This window comes from Solea solea, chromosome 9, assembly GCF_958295425.1.
Source record: "Solea solea chromosome 9, fSolSol10.1, whole genome shotgun sequence".
Classification (NCBI taxonomy): Eukaryota; Metazoa; Chordata; class Actinopteri; order Pleuronectiformes; family Soleidae; genus Solea; species Solea solea.
The window spans coordinates 8150236-8169382 of NC_081142.1; the positions used below are offsets into that span (position 1 = coordinate 8150236).

A 19147-nucleotide genomic window follows, 5' to 3' on the forward strand; every position below is an offset into this window, starting at 1 on the left:
GGAACAGTGAGTGAATGTACTGAGTGAAATTCAGGGTGAGCTCTGAGATGTAAGCCTTGCATTCTTCCTTTTCACTTCTTGGTTTTTAAAAAAAACTAGAAGTAGTTGTTAGTGTGAGGGAAGTGAATGATGAGACATGTACCCAGTAGTCACCCTGCAAGAATCAGGGTGGTGGTGACTTTAAAGGATTTCCTGATACTTCCCATTTTTTGTCACCTATTTTTTTTTTTTAAATCTTTAAGTGAGTTTAAGAAATAACCTCTGAAAGCTACTTTGTCTTGTCTCTTGCTTTTTCTCTTGACAGTTCCTAATCACAAGACTTGGAAGAAACTTAGGTAAGATGTTGCTTGCTGTGTTCGCTGAGGTCTGTCATTCATTTCTCTCTGCTTTTGTTTTCCACTTTGGTATCTGCATGGTGAATTTTATTTTTATTGTTCTGCAATACATTTATGTCTTATGTACATTTATGTCTCCCAGACTTTATATGTGGAACCACTTTTTAAAGATGACAAACCAACAAAATACAAAAAAAGGTGGTGGATCAAATGTGAGCATCTTATGTGTCTAACTAATTTATAGTCAATTGTATAATCTTTTGATGTAAGCCAGACATCACCAAGAGATTAAAATGAGCCCCTATATAACTTAATGCAAGTGATTTTTTTTAAAGTTTGGATTTGTCAGTTTCTACAGTTTTATTCTTTTCAGGCAAAACAAGGAACATTGCAGCGGAAAAAGCAATAAAGATTCCTTTAATCTTTAATCTATCTATGTCCAGAAAGGACAGTAATTGATCTTAATTGAATAAATGCACAAACACCACAGAACAGTTTTTCTAAGCATGGACACATAAACTCACATTTACTGCTTTCAATGAAACCTTGTCGAACATAGAGTTTTATTAACCCAACAAGATAAAAATCCTACATTTTTGTAAAACAGTACATGGATTAGAACCCTCGTTTGTTTTGCAAATAATTCCATTTATCACTCTCTAAGGGCCATTATTTGCACTATTTGTAGTTTAAGTGATGAAATCTGTTCCTGATGTTCCTTCTCATATAAATACTTTGACCCTACTACAGACTTTGTTTTTAAAAGAATCTGAGTTATGACCGCTTCATGTCTGTAGGTGGCAGCAGCAGCTTGTCTCAGCTGTTTGTATTTGCCTTTGTAAAGATATAAAATAATAATACGTATATTATTATGTGCCTTTTTGTTGTGTTTTGTGGACTTTTTTCCAACTTGTCAGCCTTTTAAATTTGTTTTTAAAATGTTTTTTCCAGCTCACACATCAATGATTCTGCATTCAACATCACAACCTGAAGCCTGCAATGTTTTCTTGCCTTTACCCCCCAGCTGGGGGCGCTGCCGTGCAAAGAAGTAAGGTTAAAAATCGAAGTGTGGTCATTACTTAATCTATTGGACCTCTTCTCATCTCCTGCTGCATTTCTGTTAGTCACTTAAACATATATGTTTTATTACATCCATTTTCGTATTTCTTCCTGGAAAGGTTGAGGCAGCCATGGCTGTCTGTAATTTGAAAATATAAAAATCATCAATCTGTGAGGCTGTGTTGAACTGTATGCTGGTGTTCTGGGCTCTTCATTCTCCAGATATACCATCTCTTCAGCGGAGTCCATCAAATTTTGTTTCCTGTGGCAACAGGTATGACCTTTGGCCCTGCACGTGTCCAATCCAAATGCCAGTTCAGTGGACCAGAAAAGGCAAAACACTGAAATGGTCCTGGCATTTGCAGAATTGCTTCTCTCCTTTTGTGGCGTCTCTCATTCTCTGTAGTCGGAACTGTTTGTGGCTAGAAAGGAAAGCGACTGATGCATCTTAGTCAGACCCGTGGCCTTCTATCGGCGGTTTCACACTTCAAACACACGTCAAGTGTTTCTCCATCCCTCTCCTCCAGCTGAAAGTTTGTCACTCATCTCCTGCAGCCTCTCAGCGACTCGAGGCCAAGTGAGTCAGAGCCGCGCAGACCTGAGGAAAGCTGCTCAACTCAACTGGGCAAAGTGGAGCAGAACCGAGAGGTGAAGGGAGGATGTGAGTAGAGAGTCGGCTCATAATGGAGGGACATGGTTTGGGGGTTTGACCCACATGTCAGGAAACAAGACGTCTCCTAGGTGACAAAGTTATGCGGAAAGTGGCAGAGGGTTGACAGGAAGGAAGATGGATGGCAACAATATGAGGCTGTGGGTTAAAAATGGAACCTAATGACTTGTCAGGCCTCATGCTTGACCATAATGAGTGACCGCACAGTGTGTGCGCTGTGACAGACACTCACCGTGGCAGGAACAAGCGAGCGAATCTGCAGATGCACTTGACCCCCTGCCGAGCTGCTGTGCAGTTCCTGTTCTCTCTCTCTGACGTCGTGCCTCGTTTCTGCGTAACAGCACCACTGACGCCTCCTCCCGGACCTTCCAGGAAGACAGATGGACATCACCAGATTATAGATGTCACACCACAGTGATTAACACTCTCTGAATTGACTCCTGGAGCTGCTTTATTTATATATAATTACCCGGCATCATCACCTGTGTGTAGATACACCCGTCTGTCTGGATAACAAGAGTTGGACAACCTCAGAAACACTGAAGCCCATCAGTATTTTCCAACATTGAAGTTCACTTGTGTACTTATGGGTACTTCTTGAAAAAGCTTGTGTTGCTCACACATTATGGGACCGACAGAGATGTAAGGTCTGGCCCTTTAATGAGAGCAGAACAGACACATTAACCTTTTCAGAGGCTGTAGCCTGACTTGGTCTCAGCGCTGCTGAAGAGTCCCAGACTGCTGTATCGATCTCATTATTTTGTAAAAGGAAGTTGTTAACAGTGTGAGCCTTTGGAGTGTTGGAGTGACATTCAGATATTTCCCTGAAGATACTGTCTCCATTTTAATGATCTTTCTTTTTTTTTCTTCCCCATTTATCTTTTATTTAATTTGATTGTTCGTCTTTGTAAGTAATTTGTTAATGGAAAGACCAATAATCAATAATTTTGAAGTTTACTGTTATTAGTTTGTGGAGACACGTTGGTTATTAGCTTCATTTATTTAATTTTCCTGTGTGTTTTTGTTATTTTTTAACAGGATTACACAAAAAATGCTGAATCACTTTTCACCAAACCTGAATGAGGAATGGAGCACTGGTCTGGACAGAACCCATTCCATTTTCTTCCCTCTAACAATGTAGCATAAGACGGTTTTTAATGTTACACACAGTAATGGAAATGATTTTTGGGTGTTTTTATTTGTATAAACTACTGTGGATCCAAATAAAGATTTCAATCAGGCACATTTTAATGTCTGTCATTAAACTGGCAGATAAATGAATCTTGAAAATATTTGCTAAAAGCCAAATGCTACATATTTACAGATTTCTTAAAATAATTTCTTCCTCAGCTGAACCAAATGAATCTTTTAGATGATCAGATCAGTCTTCCTGTTTTTCTTTTTTTATATTTTCTTACCATGAAAACTCACAAGTTACTCAGGAAGGTAAATGTTAGTACATATTACTCCTAAATATGGCGACTGAAAAGTAGTACTATCCCTTTACATTACTCATTGTATTACTAGAACGAGTCATGTTTATTAATGATACATATTTGTAAAATAATCAAATCCTAAATGTAATTTTGGAACATAATCCATCGTTGCTACCTCTAACCATTTCTGCAAGATTTAAAGCGATTCCAAAGCTTTGAAACATTAAAACACGCTTTATGTGACAAATGTTGGTGGGTGCTGAGTGAGCGAGCGCTGATTGGGTGAGCCCTCAAATTTGTCCCTGCAGTCAATGTGATAAGTGGCTCTTTTAAGTTGTTGATGGCATCAGACAATGACCTCTGGTCTGACCTCTGAAAGGAAGGTGTCTAATTATCTGCACTCAAAGCTCAAACAGCTGATGTGGTTTGCAGGTTGGGCTTATGCTGTCCTTGTCTCTCTGTCCTTGTCTCTTTGTCCTTGTGTCTCTGTCCTTGTAGGTTGAACCATTTTTACCACCTGGTGAAGATAGTGAAGCTCTCCTCTGTTTCATGTGTCTGCACATGTACAGTATATGTGGAAACACTTTGGTAAATGTCAAGTTTATATACAGTATGTTCTTAACGTGTTATGTGCTTCAGGTGGGAGGGGTTCATGTGGTAGAGCAGGTTTGGCAGAGGATGTGTGTGTGTGTGTATAAGTATAAAGTACACACATACAATATACTATTTTGCCTGATTCAGTACATGTTCCTCCTGAGGTCTTCAAATCAATGGGTTCTAAACAGCCTTTCAAAGGACCTTTTCTGCTTTTCCTCCTCCTGGTTTTTGTTCAATTACTTTTCATTTTTTTATTTTTAGCCTCCAGTCTTTCCTCATCTCACCTTTGACGTGGTTCCCTCCGCTCAAAGTATGTTTCATGAGCTTTACATCTTGGTTGATTGGTGATTGGTGTGTGAAGATTGGTGTGTGGCGGCTTGTGAAGCACTTTGAGTTGCATGATTTTGTATGAAACGTGCCTTGTAAACCTTGTAAAGAAACATTTAAAACAAAAACAAACATTTCACAAAAATAGGATTGCATAAGATAAAATAAAGCTTAAAAGAGAAGGAATGCAAACTGCAAAGCCATAACTGTATGAATGACAAAGCTGTTTAACTGAGGGCAACAGGGCTTTTTTTCCATTCAATGTTTGTGAAGCTGTTGGTGCTGCCATCATTCACTAAGTCACCAAGTATGGACTCACACAGTAGGTGAAACCTGTTGCTATATTCCTGAGTTCCTCCCTGCAGTCAGTGCAGTGCTGTTAATGGCTCTGCTGATCTCTGATAAAGCAGTGCCGCCGTGCTCCTCTCACAGTCTGTGGGTTAGATGGCACTCCACTTAAAACCAAAACAAACCTAAAACATATTCTACCACATCCATTCTTTCTTTTTTTGTTAAAGTTCAAGTGAAAGCAAATTGCCTGTGGATAAGGTAAAGGGAACGGAAGAGAGGATATGGATCTAAATGAAGTGGGGAGGCTATTGCAGTGCCGTGACGAAACAAAGTGTTTTTTTGTCCTGCAGATCAATGAAGTCAGTGGGACCCCTTTCTATTTCAGACGGACAAATGTGTTTGTTGCCATAGCAAAGTTTCCAGGGTCGGTTTAATCCTGAAGAAGGACAGACAAAAAAAAAGGAGGTGGAGGGGAAAAAAAGGCTGTAAATTGAATTAGTGCACACAGGTGCATGTTCTCCACAGTTCATTGTCCGCTCAGCTGCATGTGCTTTTCCTGCTCAGATAGGCTCAGTCTTATTAGATATAATGGTTTGCACTGAGAGGCGCTGTGATGTGCTGTGTGTGTGTGTGTGTGTGTGTGCTACTGGGGGAAAAAAACAAACTAATCTAGCAAGTGAGTGGAGGTCTGAAGTGACCAACAAAGACTCACTTCTCTTTGACTTTATATGACCTTCGTATCATTTTATTTTGAGTTTAAGGAAGGATTGAGATGCAACAGACTAAAAATATAGAATTTAATCATGCATCGCATTAAAAGAACACTCACAACACCTTGATCATAGTGAATTTCTGTTGTTGGGATAATAATGAATGGGCAAAATTGTTTTCTCGGAAATGCTGTCTATAGTCCTAGTGTTTTATTTTGAAGTGACACTAGTGGGAAACCTGCACATTTCTGTTCATTCCTGCTACTCAATGATCTTGTTTAAAGCTGCAGTGCGTAACTCATGATGATCTTTTGTTGTTGTTGTTGTTGTTGTTGTTGTTGTTGATGATGTGATTATTCTGTCTCTGTTTGGTGTTTCTGAACAAGAACAATGTTGTTTGCTTCATTTCAATATGGGCTCTGTCAAGCAATACTATCAGATCTGACTGAGGGACTGTTGTGTTTGTGTGTATACACCAGCAACACAGGGGTGGGTGGGGACAGGAAGCATTTATCCAATCAAACTGATGAATGACTGGGTTTTATTGAGCAGCAAAATTCACAACTTTCACCTCTGGAGAGGTTCCATGCGAGCTGAGCTGATACTAAAATGTGACTTCAACAGACTGCCGGAGAGTTGTCACTGGAAGAGGCATGAGTAGGGATGGGAATTGATAAGAATTGAAAGATTCCGATTCCATTATCGATATTGTTTACTGATCCGATTCCTTATCGATTCTCTTATGGCGCTCACGTTAACTAAGTAGACAGGGCCTGTCCTGCCTGGAGAGTTGAAAGTTACCTTCAGCATTAATAACAGATGGAATCCCGTTAGCTCCGCTGCTGCTTGACTTGTCGCTAAGTAGCAGTGTATCAAACACACGACAGTCCTGCAAATGAATTGCATGCTGTGACGGCCAACGAAATGAAAACTGTACAAGTGTTGCAAGTGACCATCTTGTCATCTTTTCGTGAGAAATATAACCACCACAAACCAACGCAGCCCGTGTGTGACGTCATGACGCATTTGCAACGAGCGGAACCGATAAGCGGAACCATTAAGCAGGCATACTAACGGTTCCGAGTGCGACGTCCAACACAAGAATCAAACTGTCAGTGCCGAACTGTGGATCGGTTAAAAAGACTTGAGCCAAATCACAACCTGCTCTGTCGTCCTGCAGGAATTACTGAACACATTTTTTTAATGATTCAGTACATCGCAAAATGACTGCTTTACTCGTCACTACTTTGTGTGTGTCGCATATAAAATGACGTCACAGCAGTTGCTGTGATGACTCCAACCGCATTGAGGAGATACTTTAGTAATGGAAAACAGAGTCGAGCTGTGCCGCGCCGAGTCGTGCCGGAACTGTATAGTGGAAAAGCAGCGTTAGTTTGAGCCAACCTGAGGCATATGTAAGTGAACTCAGCCGTGTGTGCGAAGAAAAACATTTGAACATCTTTAGATACATTCACATCTCTAAATAGTGTTTGCAACGTCCACTGTTGCATTTTGTTATTTTTCAGTTCACGTTAAGTAAAAACACCGGTTTGGAATAAATATACAGCTATGGCAAATTATAGTGTTACATTTGTATCAATAACGATCAAGCACAGTCCACTTGGGTCCCAAAACAAATGCAGCACAGGGCCCCATAAAAGCTTGGGCCGGCCCTGATCTTAGTTATTCTTTTCTGAACAATAAAGCTGTTCATGTGAATCTGCTGCACTACATTTCTTGCAGCTGTGATGACAACAACAACAATACTCTGATGAAAGACCAACATTTTTCTGCCTGACGCAGAAATAACAGCGGGCAGGTTGAACCTGTTACACCAACCTGTAAGATGCCTCTTCCTCTCATAGACTGTGTGTGTGTGTGTCTGTGTGTGTGTATGTGTGTGTGTGTGCAAAGCGCAGGTTGATCTTATTGGTCAGCTGCTGACGCGTGCCGTCTATAAAGCGCGCGGCACTTGTTCCAGTAGCTGCTGAGACGGTCTGAAGGCGCATAGCGGCGCCGCGCAGCGCAACAACTCATCCAAGGAGAGAAAACACCTGTTACTGGCGGAGCAGGCGGAGAGGAAGAAAGAAAGGAAGAAAGAAAGACAACAGTGTGTGTGTGTGTGTTTCTCAGCCCTGTAAGTAACTCACCTTTCAATTTCTCTTGCTTTGATTTGTTTTCCCCGCAGATTCAGCGCGATATTACCTTTCAGAGGTTTTTGGAAAACTGACGCAGGTGCGTATAAGCGTCCGAGCATCTTTGCTGCTGGACAGAATTTTTAGTCTTTGACTTCTGTGACCTTTTCCAACGCTGTTTAAGAAGCAGAAACATTTTGGATGAGGAACTGTTATATATTGATATATAATAAAAATGAGAAACAACTATCTTTTGACCAAACATCTTTCTCTGTCTTTGGAAAATTGACAATATAGAATTCAATCGGTCTGCTGATATTATTAGTTATTAGTTTTTAGAATAAAACACATATAATTAGCTGGCAGTTTTATTTCAAGAGAGGATGCATTTTTCTATTTGGAATAAAAATAAAGATTTAATTAAATAAAAAAATAAAATGTATAGACAGTGATGATTCCCACTTGTTGTTGCTCATCAGTCCCTACATTGATACACTATTACGTGCACCGCTACACCCCTATAACATTACTGCATGTTTTGTCGTAAATGTTGTCATTTTTTCAAATCTGCTTGATTTGGTATCTCGTGTGTCAGTTTAATGACTTCACATAAAATCTAATGAGCCTATTAATTCAACTTCCTTCCATCCTCATGAGAGCTTTTACTCTGAAGCGTCTGGAAACAGTAGATCAATAATTTAGTCCCAGACTCACTTTGCTGTTACTGTAATATTTCTTGTTGATATCCCATAAACACTTAGGTTGGGCTGTGTTTGCACATCAGAGCTAGAACACCTTGGTGCTATTTTTATCCCTCTCCTTCCTCCTATTATCATTTATGTCTCCTCCCCTGTGTGTTATTAATTGCAGACACACTTGACCACACTTTGCTGCCACATCCCATTCTCCAGTGGGACAATGTGGGTTCTGGATAAGATCCGTGGGTCGGTGGAGACTGGTATACTGAGACAGGGAGAGAATGGAGACAAGAAAGTCATCGCCCCAGCCTACAGTAACGTCCTCACTCCGGACAAGATCCCAGACTTTTTCATTCCTCCCAAGCTCATCAGCTGCCCCCCAGAGCCCGAGGTTCCCAATGTGAAACCCAAGGAAGGGCTGCAGCCGTCCACTTCAGAGCACACCATCAGCAGTGGGAAGAAAAGCAGCAGCCAGAAAAGTCCTCGTCTGATGGCCAAGATTGCAGGAGACACAAAGAACTTGTTGAGAGCAGCAAACCGCCACATCATACAGATCGAGAGTGCTGATGATGTCGTGGCTGGAGACACCAACGCAGACCCCCAGTCACAGACGGCCATGTCCCTGCCGTATGTTCCCAAGACTCAGACGTCATACGGATTTGCGACCTTGAAAGAAAGCCCGCACACTCGCCGAAAAGAATCTCTGTTCCACTGTGAACTGACCAGTCCCATCACCTCCCCAAACCCGCAGAGGAAGACCCAGGGGAAAGGCGGCGACGCAGGAAACCACCTGAATCCCGCCGACGTCAACACGTCTCACATGAATCCTTATCGTTACTTCAGCGGTGGAGAAAGTGACACGTGCTCCTCAGCGGAGTCCTCACCCTTCAGCTCTCCTCTGCTCTCCCGCTCCGCGTCTCTGCTCAAGATCTTCACCCATGAGACACAAGCGAAAGTCGTGAAAGCCAAGCGGACGTTCGCTCGCCACAGCTCCCTCTCCACAGACGAGTGCAGCTCAGCCGAGCCCAGTCCCAACATCCCGCGACGGCTCCACGTCCCTTCCTTTCACTATGGTGCTGGCGCGTCCGACCACGGCCTCCACCAAGAGCACACCATCAACCTGCACAAAGGTGGAGTGGTTAGGATCAATGCCAACTATGACTCCAGCACTTCCCGCCTCCTGATCCGCGTCCTGGCAACAGAGAGTCTATACGACAAGCACTTTGACGTGAAGAGCATCAACTGCTGTGTGTCCGTCTACCTGAACCCGGGCAAGCAGCAGAAGCAAAGGAGCAACATCATCAAGAACAGCCGCAACCCGGTCTTCAACGAGGACTTCTTCTTTGACTCGATCAGCTCGGTTCAGGTGAAGAAACTGTCGGTGAAGTTCAAGGTGGTCAACAAAGGCACCAGCCTGAAGAGGGACACACTGCTGGGAGAGCGAGAGGTGCCATTAACAAAGCTGATCCCCGGGCTTTAGATCCACATGACCTGGAGGTCAAAGTAGCCAAAAACAAACGATGTGGACTGGAACATAAATTAGATGTTTGCACTGGTTTCTATAGGTTCTTCTCTTTTCTTTTTTTATAATCGTAGCTTAAGGGCATAAAGTGAGACAAAGTGATCCAATGAAGACATAGATTTCTAGAAAGAGAGTCTCAAGTGAGAGCACCAAGTTTAAGAAAACGCAACAGATGAAGGATTTCTCGTGGTTCCTTCAACTGAACACGTGTCCCCAACCAACACCAACGTCCTCAGTCAAGGCTGCTTCAAGCATTGGACAGCACCTGTGCATCAGCCTGTCTCGATGTGCTTGTGTCTCACTCTTATTATTGAGTGTATGCATGTTTTTTTTTTTTTTTTTATTATTATTGTAATGTGATACAAATCCACAACAGCACAGGACGGGGAGTCTACATTAGCCGTGCTGTTGTGTGTTCAGCACAAAGATACCTTTGTGTGCCAGTGTGAGCTTTGAAGTGGCACTACATCCTGATGTGCAAATGACCCTTTGATCCCAGTTACCATGGCCCACCTCATGCAGGGGGAGGGAGGGAGGGCAAGGCCAAACAGAGCAGTCACGATAATCACAATTACATGCTCGTGAAAGATATATAGATCATAATACAATTGATAATGCAAAGCCTATGGTTGCCATGGTTGGATCTTTACATGTGTGTGTGTGTGTGTGTGTGTGTGTGTGTATTTGTGCGGATCTTGAAGGTGGAGTGGTTTAGTCTATTAAAGTTTGGTCTAAAAACATATAGAGAAGGAAATCTAAAGCTTATTTTGATAAGATTCTTTCCTGCCTGTCACAAAGACATATCAACAAAGTCTGAAGTTTACGTCTTATAGTGGAGTAATGCCACAACCTTTGAAAACAGTAACAATTAGAGACATGATACATGTAATTAAACATAGATCTTAGTGAGATTTTGTCATTAGCATGTGGGAAAAGTGACATCGTAAATAGCATCATGGTAAAATTATACGCACAAAAAGATAATATTGTTTGGTTGAGGTAATGTGGGTGTGTGATATTTCTGTTATTCTAAAGTTATATCGACTTTTATTGAGTCAAACGCTGCATCTGGGATGTTTGTCTGTAAATTGCAGGTTCCCCATTGATTTTGTCTGACATATTGACGCTGTTTGTTTTCTCCTAACACAACTTTTGGTGATATTTTAAAATGTCCTTCACTGTTTGGATGGGTGTTCATTTGTTTGCCGACTGCCTGCGTTGCTGTGTTATCATCACCAGCTGTCCATTGGCAAAATAGCATGAAACCAACAGCAGGTGTTTTTTATATATATATATATATATATATATATATATATATATATATATATATATATATATATACTGTATATATATATGTATATATGTATATGTATATGTGTATATATATGTATATATATATATATATATATATATATATATATGTATATTGTTTTGTATTACATTTTTTCAGCTTTACTAAATGAAATACGTCCATTCATGAAACCCACGTGACATTTGTGCATGTGACAACAGAACTTCATCCTCTATTTATGCAACTGGGCTGTTGCCTTAGTCACAATGTTGGCGATGGACAAATACAGTACTCGTGTGCATGTAAATGTAATAAACCTCTCACCAGGGAGGAACAGAGCATGGTAGTGGACGTGCAGAGTAGCACATGCATGGCATATGTCAATAACATGCTGGAGACAAAAGTTTTAATGAAACCCTAAAGCCTTACTGTGTACGTGTGTGTGTGTCTCAGAGAGACTCGTGTTTTGATTAGCATGACATTTTGTCCAGAGTTTGTGTAAAATACAATTAATTGTCTTGAAATAAGTATAAACATGTGTTGGATTTGTACTGAAGGTAATTTACACATGTACTATAGTTTCTGTTATTGTCAGCGAAGTGCCAGTTATGCACTTGTGAGTGAGAAGTGCTGGTGAGAGGCATTTGAATGATGACTTTTTCAACACTAATGAAGCCCGGGGGACCGAGCAAGAAACCGTGTCAAGAAAGAAAAAAGGAAACAATTCTCTGCCAAGAAGAGCGGCACTTTTCTCAGATAGTGTACTTTGTCCTCCTAAAGACTCAGAAGAAGTTTAGTCTGTGTTTTCACAAAGACAAAGACTCAAAAAGACACACAATTTCAAAAAATGAGATGTATTTAAGAAAAGTGAAGGACACGCAGACATTTCTGGATCTATTCAAAGGATTGTGCGTGATTTCAGCCTCGTGTCTCGAGTCTAAGAGTGATGCAAACGACAAACGGAGGTTTCGTACAAACTGCCCCAAAGCTTTGGCTTAATTCTGGGAGGATTATTTCCCCCTGGTGTTTGTAGCATACTGTACTTGTAGCACTGTTGTTGATTTGCCCTGTGTTACTTTTTATACATGCAGGAGCACTCTGAGGCTTTGTGTGTCGTAATCCCTGCATACCCGTGTGCAAACGTACAGTGCCTGCACGTAAACTTATTGTGTTTTCTACCTGAACTTTCCTAAATTGTACTCAACGCCGTTATCGCCGAACCTTTTAGAGATTTATTCTAGCATGACTTCAGTAGCATCAGCACTAAATGTCAGTGGGTTCTTAATGTGCAGCGGTGGGACGCCTTGTTCTTTTTACACGTTCCGCAAATTGTCAGAGTTCTTATTGTTTTGACAGTTTTCATGTGATTTATCATTTAGTGGAAGTGAAATACAGGGTGGAAGATGACAAGGGGTTATCTGTGCACCGGATAAGTCAACAAATGTGCATTTTGTTTGTTTCATCCATGAAAAAACAAACACATTTTACTCTTGAATCAAGTGACATCATTTCAGAACTGTCCAGGTAGTTTATCTTCCTCTGTCACTTTCTGCTTCACCCTCTCCACTTCACCCTCTCGAGCTACTTGACTTTTGCGGGATTCTCCCGATTCCCATTGCCTTGCATGACCGATGCAAAACTCGCATCCGCACGAGTCCTCGCAAGTGGGAATTCATCAGAATTCCCCCTTCGAAGGACAGTGAATGTGCCAAATGTGATGACAGAAACCAATCAGGGTTGTATTACCTTTATTTAAGTGACACAGGAAATACCGCGATTCATTTCTCCATCATTTTATTGCAGTTGTTATATCCTGCACTCGGCTGTTTGATAAGGCACAGGGTGGAGAAGTTTGAGTGAACTGTCGGTGTCTGTGTGTGTGCCAGACTTAGATTTTGCTTCTTTTTAAATAAATTAAATAAATAAATATATATATATATATATATACTGTATATAAATATTCTGTCTCAAGTCTTCCTGTCTCGACAGGTTCTCTCTGGAAACTGAAGCTGCAAATTGCCGGTCCGTTACTTGACACTGAAATCTTAGTATCTCTCCAGACATGTATGAACATTTCCATGTGCTGCGTGTTGTTCTTGTGTTTCTGGCGTATGTACGTAGGTGCATATTTTACTTCTGTGATGCTACAGCAACCGACAGCTGCCCTGTGGTCACTGTGCCAATGAGTGTGAAGTCGTTTAATTAAAGGAAAAGTTCCACAGCATCTCTGTCTGTTTGTGTTGTTATTGATTTCAGGTCACATGGTGATTTTTGGGTCACTTCATTGAAATGACCTGCTATTACTGTCACGTGTCCACTGGGAATAAAACTTATAGTAATGCTGTGTGACAGCTTTATTTTAGAATAATTTTTCATGATAAATCCGATTTAAATGAGTTTATTCAGGCAAATAATATTCAGAAAAAGATTTTACCAAATGACCAAATGTCTTTGTAATATAAGAAACACTCATCCATGAAACTAATATTAGGTGTAATATATTAGCAATTATTGGTGAATCTTACAACAGTGGTCATTTTTGTCACTATTTGTAAAGAAAGCGTCCCAGTTTTGCTGGTATATTTAACACTAGTTTTCTTTTTACGTATGTATATATATATATATATATATATATATATATATACATATATATATATATACAGTATATAAATCCAAAGCTCTGTATGCCTGTCTGTCTGTCCTTTAATATTCTCAACAACCGCTCGTCAAGTCAACATCAGTCTTGGCAGTCGTGTTGCCGAAGAGTCCACTGTGCATTTTGGACTGGCAGGTGTTGAGACCCCGACCTCCTTCTGTGAAATTTAAAAATCTTTTAAATGACAGGTTGTCCAAAAAAAAGAAAAGAAAAAGGACATTAAGACAAAAGACACAGAGAGAGAAAGAAAGAATAGAAGCAGACACAAATACACAGACTCTCAAAGCCATGAATATAGTTATACTAATAAAACAAATGTGTGCACTTAATAAATGAATACATAATTAAGTGACTCAAGCGACAATTATAGCCAGTGATTAAATACAGATTCTGTAAACACCTGCTTTAGAGTAAGAATATTAAGTAAAATGAGGTTAAATAAAACACTGATGCTAAGTTAAATCTTTCCCTCGACTTTAAATTCTTAACATTTTCTCCTCCTTCCCTCATCTCTGACTCACTGTCTGTTCTGTCTTTATAATTACGTTCATTCACAATAATGTGACACTTCTGCTTCTTTGCACTAATCACTGGTCTTAATAACGTGCGCCCTATTCAGAGATTCCGTACCATTTGAATTCCTCTGCTGCCTCTCGTCTCCTTGTCCTTTGTCCCTCTTTCACAGCATAATACTGGACCACATCAAACGTCTTGTCTCTGCCGTGCAATCTTTATTTGGCAGGGGTAAAATATGACACCATCGTTATCAGCCTCAGGAGTCTGGGAATTGCTGTTTTTGGACAGGAAGTGTGTGACAGGAGCCTGGAGATGCTCCTCAGCAGGAAAACACTGCTAATAACGGCCACTGTCATAGCTCTATTTCATTCTTTTTTCCCCTACAGATAAATGAATCTGAAAGTCCTGAATTCATTATCAGATATTGTGTTTCTGAGCGGCTGCTCATAAAGAAAAACATTTTAATTTGAGCTGCTCCAGTGTTACAATGTGTGTGTTACCATAATGTGAGAATTTAGGACATTTAGAAACGTTTATTGGTAGAAATTGAATATGCCACCCACTTGTATGCTTGTGATAGTGTATAACTGCTTTAAAATGAGAAAAGTGTATTTTCTCAGGCATAGAATCAAGCCAATATTTACCTGACAGCACAAACACATGTAAACATAATAATCAGACTGAAATTTGAGAGCCAGATAATAAGTTGGGAGGGAAATGACTATTTCATGTATATCATACCACACTGATGGAATGACCTACCGAGCGCTACCAGAACAGGGGGCGTCCCTGTCTATCTTCAAGAAGCTCTTGAAGACCCAGCTCTTCAAAGAGCATCTTCTGTGCTAGCACTTACCTTTACCCCCTTCACCGCATGATCTCCTTCTGCACTGTTGCTATCTAGTGGATTTCTTTCTAAGAGTTCTTCTATGTAGCTTATTCTCCTTAGCTTTGGATAAATGTGTCGGCTAAATGCTTCAATGTAAATGTACATGTTCAACAATCGGGACTAAAGTGGCACCACTTCCAACAATTGACAGAAAACAACACGGCAAAGTCCTGAATTCCTGATACTAAGGAGGTGAAATTGGGACATACTGAATCACCACCTGTAGAAGCAGAGGTGACTCACTTTATTCAGTCAATGAATTCCCTGCTACTTCTTATAGTGAGTCAAGAACAGAAGGCCAAGGACACAACAGTGTAATCAACGTTCAACTGTAGCTCAACTTAATGTTCATGGGAACATTCTGAATAATTCTCACACTGGACATTTTCTGGTGTTTTCACTAATCCAATCCAACCCAACTTTATTCATAAAGCACTTTAAACACAACAGCTGAAACAAAGTGCTCTAACACCAGAGATAAATAAACAAATCAAATATAGAAACATAAGACCTAATAGACTTAAAAACAAAAAAAAAGTCATAAAATAAAAACAATAAAAAAACTAAACAAAAAAAACCCAACCTTTTGGGTCGAAAGCCAATGAGTAAAAGAGAATCAAGGTTTGACAAATCCTTAGTTTGGCTGTATAATCTGTTTGGATCAGAGATGAAATGCATCTGCAGCTGCTGCTCACAGGAAACCTAACTGAAAACCGATACTCACTGGTGAAGGCTTTTAGTGGTCGTGAGCAAAGATAATCCCAAAATCAATCAGCTCAACAGAACCACACTGACATCCATATATATTTACTCACGACGACAGACCATTTATCAGAAATTTGAGCACTTTTTTCTTTAAATCACATCATTCAACAATTCAGTGACGTCATGACACAACCTTTCCACTATTTATTATTCAGGAATCCACACAACAACAAATTCTCTAACACGTGCAGGAAAAAAGAAAAGCAAAAAAAAAACTATTGGGTTTCCTGCACCAGCTGCACACGAGGCGCTGTCTCTGCCGACATGCTGCTCTCTGTGGCAGCAAGCAAATCTTTTCCAATATTCTTCATCTGCCATTGTTCATTTCCATCCTGCGCCGCGCATCTCTCACAGTTTGTAAATTGATTTATAATGCTGTCTGCTCCCGGGAAGAGTGGAGGAATGGAGGAATCACAGTTGAGGCTGAGGGTCTGAGGATGGGTGCGGGGTCCAGGTGTGACGTCGCCTCGGCAATGAAAGCCTGATATTCTGAAGATCAAATTTGATTGGGGCCATTTTCAACCCAGGCTTTTCTTGACTGCAGGGAAGGAAAGGTTTAGGGCTGTTAAAGGCTTTGGAATTACTATGGCAACCACAGAGCAGAGTGCTTTCCAAGTGAAGGAATGACATGAGTGTGTGTGTGTGTGCGAGTGCTGGGGGGGTTTCACTGGTAACATTACCATCCTGTATAATTTCAGCGCACAGCGTTTCTTCCTCAGACATTTACCCTCAAATGAAAGAGAACATTTTTGTGAGTTTAGCTGTTTGTGTGTGTGTGTGTGTGTGTGTTTGTCCAGCTGCAAGTAATTGTATTTCCTGTTTACTCTCAGCGGAACTGTAAACACCGTTAGAGACGAGATTCTAGAATAAATCTAAGAGCTGTTGGCTGATGGAGTTGTATCGACGGCTACTGAGAGAATGGCTTCTTCTATGAGTGCACTCGATGAAATCTCATGTGTTCACTCTGTCCCACAGAGACTGTGCTATGCTGACATGTACACTTACTGGCCACTTTATTAGGTACACCTCACCTGGTGCAGTCTTGTGCTGCTGTAGCTCTTCTGCTTTAAGGTTTGACAGTCTATGAGATCAGAGTTGTGCATACCTTGGATGTTACGAGTGGTTATTTGAGTTTCTGTTTCAAGTGCCTTTCTGTCGTTTAGACAGAGAGCTGCTCTTCTCTGGATGTTTTCTCTTTTATGAACCACTCTCTAAAAACCCTGGAGGTGTTTTTGTGTGAAAATCCAAGTGGGTCAGGGCTTTCTGAAAATACTCATTTAATCAACAATCAAATACCGTTCAAAGTCACTTAAATCCTCTTTTTTCCCGCCTGGAATGATCAGGTCGTCCTGATCATGTAAAATGCATCGAGTTGCTGTTTTGCCATTGGCTCATTAGATATTTTAGTTAACAAGCAGTTAAACTAGTGTACCAATATTACATTACATTACATTACATTACATTACGACAATATTTATTGTGTACAAATTGTTGGGTATAATGCTTTATAACATTTATAACCCTCCTGTGACACAATATTTTTACAACAGTTTATTTATAAATAATGTCAAGATAAGCTGTTTAGAGAAAAGTGGTAAGAAGTTATATAATTAATTTTATAAGCATTAGCAATGCTTATAAAACGATAATCATGTCATTCATTAAGATCAGTTCTGATGCTGCTCCAGCTCAGTGAAGACGCATATCTTTTTAAATTATCATTCATGTAATGAAATATTCTTATGAGTGTATGTAATCCATTTAGGTGTGAACTTTTCTGGGCCCCACGTAATAAAACAGTAGCACTGTTGATATAATTTTATACATCCATATTTTTCCTGAAGTGACATTCACAGCAGACAACTGAAACTAGGGGGTTTTCTGGGGCTATTTTTTCTCATTTTGTGTTCATTTTATCATTTAAATAAATGTGTAAGACCGGTGCTGATATTATATAATGTTTGCGACTGTGAAAGTGTATGATAAACACCTTTCCAGGGTTATGATTTTGTTTTTGAGACAAATGAAAATGACATGCAAAGTTTGTTCAACTCCTTGAATAAATGTTCATTTGCAAAGAAAATGTAGTTCATGAAAATGGCTGAAGAATCTGTGGCTGACAAAAACACGAGCCTTTGTTTCTTTTATAAAACCAAAAGAACAGTTTGTCGCTCCACACATGGTTTTGCATACACGTGCCAAAGCTCCACAAGCACAACGGGGACTGATTGAGGCGAGGCTTAGATAAGGTCATTTCCAATCACATTTTAATTCAGTCCTTTGTCACTTCAGTCACGGTGATAACAACACGACTGTATGACGTCCTCCTGACAAAGGCGGGTTCCTGATGAGGAGCCCTCGTGCTGTATATCACCTGGCAGCAGCAGCAGCAGCAGCAGCAGCAGCAGCAGCGTCATTAAAGACGAACCGGCTGCCACTTTGTTGGCCTGGCCTACGATGATGCTGTCGTCGTCTGCTCCCTGTGGCCCTAACCAGTAGGATGGCCGACCCCCCCAAACACCCAGTGCTGCGCTGTACAGCCAAACCCATAGTGTCAGTGTAACCATAGCAACCCAGGGGACATTTCCAACATGTTTCTGAAGAACATCAGGTGGTCAGTGTTGCAGAAAAGACATTTAATAAGCATTTGAAGTCAGGGGAAGCATGCAAGGAATGTGTGTAATTAGCTGCAAGAGGTAAACAAAGCTGAAACTAAGCCTGGCCACAGTCTCTTATCAATAAATCAGAAATATAAACTGGTTACATCTAAATCAACTGACGTTGAAAAGTAAAAATAGTAGAAAATCAAAATGATTCGTCTAATTTTGTTGCGTATTGATTACTTTGATAATTGAAGCCGTAGATTCACAGTGAGGAGTTTTCCACACGACACGAAACATGAATTTGCATCCTGATAATATTTACTGATAAAAAATGATATTCATTATAATTTACAGTGGTTTTCTTTATTTGCCAAACATGGTTTATATTTATCCCCCCGTATTTGCGGCTGTAAATAAAGGACAGGAGAAAACTCGCCTCTGCGACACGAATCGATTTTTATTAAAGAAGGAGAATTTTCACAAGTGAAAAAAGCAATAATGAAAAGACATGGGAGTGACATCGTTAGCGAGACATACTAACCCTGCAGACGCACCAAAGGTTATTTAGCTCAGTCTCTTATTCATATTTAGACAATATTGTGGCAAGTATTGTGTTGTTTACCCCTTGAAGAAAACAGCAATGTTCA

At 40.4% G+C, this 19147-nt stretch overlaps 1 protein-coding gene and 1 long non-coding RNA gene across 3 annotated transcripts; both read left to right on the plus strand.

Moving 5' to 3' along the window:
* Window positions 1-57: 57 nt before the first annotated feature.
* On the plus strand, window positions 58-3383 carry LOC131465485 (uncharacterized). The gene is made up of 3 exons (XR_009241317.1): window positions 58-335; window positions 1287-1383; window positions 1617-3383. It is a non-coding gene; the product is annotated as an uncharacterized LOC131465485 (long non-coding RNA).
* Window positions 3384-7406: 4023 nt separating this feature from the next.
* On the plus strand, window positions 7407-11076 carry LOC131465776 (C2 calcium-dependent domain-containing protein 4C). 2 transcript variants are annotated; one of them, XM_058638665.1, is made up of 2 exons: window positions 7407-7562; window positions 8431-11076. In XM_058638665.1, the coding sequence occupies exon 2, from the start codon at window positions 8479-8481 to the stop codon at window positions 9736-9738; it is 1260 nt and encodes a 419-aa protein (XP_058494648.1). In that variant the 5' UTR covers window positions 7407-7562; window positions 8431-8478; the 3' UTR covers window positions 9739-11076. The 2 variants fall into 2 exon arrangements, with proteins under 2 accessions (XP_058494648.1, XP_058494649.1); XM_058638666.1 differs by lacking the exon at window positions 7407-7562 and adding an exon at window positions 7572-7660.
* Window positions 11077-19147: the final 8071 nt, after the last annotated feature.

Excerpts from the sequence above, each read along its gene's own strand:
- LOC131465776 (XM_058638665.1), top strand. The coding sequence starts at position 8,479 with ATGTGGGTTCTGGATAAGATCCGTGGGTCGGTGGAGACTGGTATACTG.